The sequence below is a fragment of the Astatotilapia calliptera genome, chromosome 18 (genome assembly GCF_964374335.1).
Source record: "Astatotilapia calliptera chromosome 18, fAstCal68.1, whole genome shotgun sequence".
Taxonomy (NCBI): Eukaryota; Metazoa; Chordata; class Actinopteri; order Cichliformes; family Cichlidae; genus Astatotilapia; species Astatotilapia calliptera.
Window position 1 is genome coordinate 35,094,892 of NC_137439.1, and position 4,684 is coordinate 35,099,575.

Consider the following 4,684-nt stretch of genomic DNA (forward strand, 5'->3'; position numbering starts at 1 on the left):
TATGTATTTATGAGCCCTCGTCCCCTTTCGTGTTTATTCCATGTCTCCCCTGCCTGTTACGTTGGTGTTCTACTCGTGCTCTCTCTCCTCCTGTACTTCCTGTTTCACCTCTCCCGTCAGTGTTCAGTTCACCCCGCCCTGTCTCGTTATGATTATCAGTGTCACCTGTGTTCCCCGTGTGTTCCCACCTCCCTCGTTAACCCTCTGTGTATTTCTGTCTGCGTCTCCCTCTGTTCAGTGTGACGTCGTCCCTCATGCCGTGTGTGGATCTCCCTGTGTCTCTCTGTGAGTTCTTAGTTTGGTTTCCCAGTTTAGTTTAAGTTTGTATATTTGTTCTGCCAGCAAATAAAGCTGAGTTTTGAGTTCATTCCCTCGTGCCTGTGAGTCCTGCATTTTGGGTCCTACTCCTGCCTGCCGCACGGCGATTCGTGACAGTACGACGTCACCAGTAATGGATCCAGCGGACTCACCGTGGAAGCGCAGCTCCCGTTTTGACGGGACTCGGCTAGCGCTTGGAGGGCCTCCGTGCTGCCGCTCCTCACTAGCTGCTTACCCTTCGGTCCACTCACCTGCTTCCTCTCCGCGGACGCCCAGGTCTCGCAGAAAACGCTCCAGCCGGTCCCGGGAGGATTACTACGAGCCTGCAAGCAATCAGCTCACGCCTGCACAAGCCTTCTACAAGATGTTAGGGATTATTATCGTGCCGCCCGACTCACCCAGCGTTTCCACTTCACAGCAGGAGCCTGGGACTCTTCTCGACCAACCGCCTAGGGTGAGTGACAAAGTCCCCCTACATTCGCCTTCTGTGTCGAGGGATAAACGTACCGTTTCCCCCAAGGCCGCTAACGTCGGCTTCATGAACTCTAGATCTTCTGTTCCTCCTGTTCCAGAAAATGACAGTATTTATTTTGAGAGCGATCGTTTCCACTTCGGTTCAAAAGACTGTGCTTCTGATGCTCCTTCGGACCCAGGAGTTAAGACTGTTTCATCTGGAACTGTTTATTCTGGAGCTATGTTTATTCAGTCAGCTGCCCGTCCGCTTTCAGCTCAGTCCCCTGCTCAGCAGCCGTCTGTAGCTCAGTGTCCTGTGTTTCCTGCTCAGAAGCCGCCTGTAGCCCAGACACCAACTCCACCACCACCATTTTCGCCCCAAGCTCTGTTAGCCGCCCGGCCCGAAGCTCTGTTAGCCGCCCGGCCCGAAGCTCTGTTAGCCGCCCGGCCCGAAGCTCTGTTAGCCGCCCGGCCCGAAGCTCAGTCGCCACCTCCACCACATTCAGCCTCGCTTCCCATAGCACAGTCACATCCACAGCCTGACTTACTACAAACCTTATTTCAATCCTTAGCCCAATCAATAGCTCAGTTGGTAGAGGAATCATCAGCCTTATCGACAGCTCAGTTAGCTCCCTCGCAGCCACCCTCAGTTCAGTTAGCTCCCTCGCAGCCACCCTCAGTTCAGTCTCCTGTGTCCCCGCTAGCTCAGCCATTAACTCCACCACAAGCTCCATTTTCACCTCTACCATCGCTTCAGTCATCAGTTCGGTCTGCCACTCAGTCGCCCTTAGCTCCATCATCCACACTACCACCTGTTTCTCTTCCACCACAACCGTCACTACACCCAGCCACTCAGGCTGCTACTCAGTCAGTCATTCAACCCATAGCCCTGCCGTTACCATACCCCGTAGCTGAGCCACTAGCCGTCCGACCCACAGCCACTTCAGCCACTCCTTCACCCGTTACACCTCCACTACAACCATCACTGCAGTCTCCAGTGTCCCCAGTGCAGTCTCCAGTGTCCCCAGTGCAGTCTCCAGTGTCCCCAGTGCAGCATCCCTTAGCACAGTCATCCACTCAATCACCAGCTCCACTTTCCCCTCAACTATCACTACCACCTCTAGCTCAATCTCCTGTGCACTCACCTCTGGTTCATTCTCCTGTGAAGTCATCTACTCCACTGCCTACTCCACTCTCACCACCTCCGTTACAACAGACATCAGTTCAGTCCCCTGTGCCAGTGCAGACGCCCTCAGTTCAGTCCCCCGTGCAGTTATCTACTTCACCACCATCAGTAGCTCAGCTCCCACTCTCATCCGCCTCTCCAGTAGCTCAGCTCGCACCTGAACCATTGGCCCAGTCCCCGATAGCGATACGGTCTTCTGTTCGGCTTAACATTCAGCCAGGGGTCCCAAACCTCTCTGGCTCTACATCAGCTCCTGCTGGAAGCTCGGATGAGCTCATCCAGGACTCCGTGGCTCCCACGCCGCCATCTACTTCGTCCGCTGGGGGTTCCAGTGAGCCCGGCCAGCACCTCCTCGTCTCCGCTGGAGGGTCCGAGGGGCCCGTTCAGCCTCCTGTCTCCGCTGGAGGGTCCGAGGGGCCCGTTCAGCCTCCTGTCTCCGCTGGAGGGTCCGAGGGGCCCGTTCAGCCTCACGCCGCATCAGCTGGAGGGCCCGAGGAGCCTGTCCAGCCGCCATCTGCGACCGCTTCGTCATCGCCTGGGCCAGCCTCAGAGCCTTCGTCTGCTGCAGCCTCCTCAGAGCCTTCGTCTGCTGCAGCCTCAGCCTGTGCTTCGCCTGGTCCCGTCTCGACTGGTCCTGTGCCCACCGGGCCTCGGCCAGTACACCTGACACTGGAGAGCCGCCGCCGCTGCCTTCCGCGCGGCCGGCCCCCTGAACTGCACCGCCTTCGCCTGGGTGGCCGCCGTCGCCTTCCGCACGGCCGGCCCCCGGACCCTCTTCTCCTGGGTGGCCGCCGTCGCCTTCCGCACGGTCGGCCCCCGGACCAGCGCTGTCATCGTCGCCGCCGCCTCCCGCGCGGTCGGCCTCCTGAACTGCTCCGTTGTCTCCTTCGCCGCCGCCGCTGCCTTGCGCGCGGCCGGCCTCCTGAACTGTTTCCACGTCGCCGCCGTTGCCTTGCGCACGGCCGGCCTCCTGAACTGGTTCCACGTCTCCGCCGTTGCCTTCCGCATGGTCGGCCCCCTGAACTGCTCTGTGTTTGGGTTGTTTTCTTGGGCTCCGGTGTTTGCTGTGCTCTTCTTTTGTTTTCTGTTCCGAGCCCTCCGTCCTGGGCCCCCGCTGCCCGCCCTGGGTTGTTTTCTGTTTGGTTTTGTTTTTCTGTGTTTGGGCTGTCTGGAGCCAGCCCTTGAGGGGGGGGTACTGTCATGGTCCTGGGCCATGTTGGCACAGTGTTCTTAGTTTCCTTGTATGTTTGTATTTTATTCCATGCTTCCCCTGCCCATTATGTCTAAGTTCTCCCCGTGCTCTCTCTTCCCCCTGTGTGCCTTCTATGTATTTATGAGCCCTCGTCCCCTTTCGTGTTTATTCCATGTCTCCCCTGCCTGTTACGTTGGTGTTCTACTCGTGCTCTCTCTCCTCCTGTACTTCCTGTTTCACCTCTCCCGTCAGTGTTCAGTTCACCCCGCCCTGTCTCGTTATGATTATCAGTGTCACCTGTGTTCCCCGTGTGTTCCCACTTCCCTCGTTAACCCTCTGTGTATTTCTGTCTGCGTCTCCCTCTGTTCAGTGTGACGTCGTCCCTCATGCCGTGTGTGGATCTCCCTGTGTCTCTCTGTGAGTTCTTAGTTTGGTTTCCCAGTTTAGTTTAAGTTTGTATATTTGTTCTGCCAGCAAATAAAGCTGAGTTTTGAGTTCATTCCCTCGTGCCTGTGAGTCCTGCATTTTGGGTCCTACTCCTGCCTGCCGCACGGCGATTCGTGACACCATCCTCTGGTTAGTAGATGACCTGCTTTACCTCCTGAGCTACAGCCATCCCCCTGGTGGCTGGGTCTAACTGAGTCCATGCATCAACGGGTCAGGGCTGTTTTTTGGGGGGAGACCAACACAATATAAGGCAGGTGATGATAATGTTATGCCTGATTGGTGTATATTTACTGTATAGTTAGCAGAAAGGTCAGGTGATGCATTAAATAATGATATCATCATCATCTGTGAACTGACATAATGATCACTTCCTTTGCTAGCTACTCTTGACCAACTATAAGCGACTGAGCAGCCCAAAACATAACTAAATCCACCTGCTGAAACCAACCAATAAACAAACCTCAACAAGGGACCCCAGACCAAAACATGAGCAAAACGAGTCAAAAAAGCCTAACTTTGAAGGTCCAACGTAACAAAACAGTTCTAGAGGTCAACCTGGAGGTTGGCAGCACAAAAACCGGTAATCTAACTGTTCGGGAGATCAACCTGAAGGTCGGCCACACAGCCATTAAATATTCCTTATTTCAGGAGGTCGACCCCTGAGGAGTCCATGGCAGAACAGTTCAGGGCGCCAACCTCTGAGCCAGCGGCGACAATGGAGCAGTTGAGGATGTGGAAGATGGCGGTGACAGAGTTCAAGAGGCCATCCATGACACTGAAGATGCCCAGCCGCTGGCCTGGAAAGTGGCCGGTGACGGTGAGGTACTAGATGTGGATGTGCGGGCTGAGCAGGACCAGACGAGGCAGGATCAGACGGTGGTGTGGCAACCACAGGCGAGGTAGCTGGACCAGATGGCAGCGTGGCAGTTGCAAGCGATGGAGCAGGTGGTGGTACTGCAGGTGACACTGATGGCTGGATGGACTCCTCGGAACCTACAACAGAGACAGACGGCTGAAGCGACCCCTCAGGACCTCCAGCGGAGACAGAAGATGGTTGGACGGGCACCTCGGATCCTCTAGCTGGAACG

General features: G+C 56.1%; 1 protein-coding gene across 1 annotated transcript; it reads left to right on the forward strand.

Moving 5' to 3' along the window:
* Positions 1-451: 451 nt before the first annotated feature.
* LOC113009880 (uncharacterized) lies at positions 452-3,168 on the forward strand. Its single transcript, XM_080293309.1, has 2 exons — positions 452-899; positions 1,344-3,168. Exons 1-2 carry the CDS (start codon positions 452-454, stop codon positions 3,140-3,142), a joined length of 2,247 nt encoding a protein of 748 aa, XP_080149435.1. The 3' UTR covers positions 3,143-3,168.
* Positions 3,169-4,684: the final 1,516 nt, after the last annotated feature.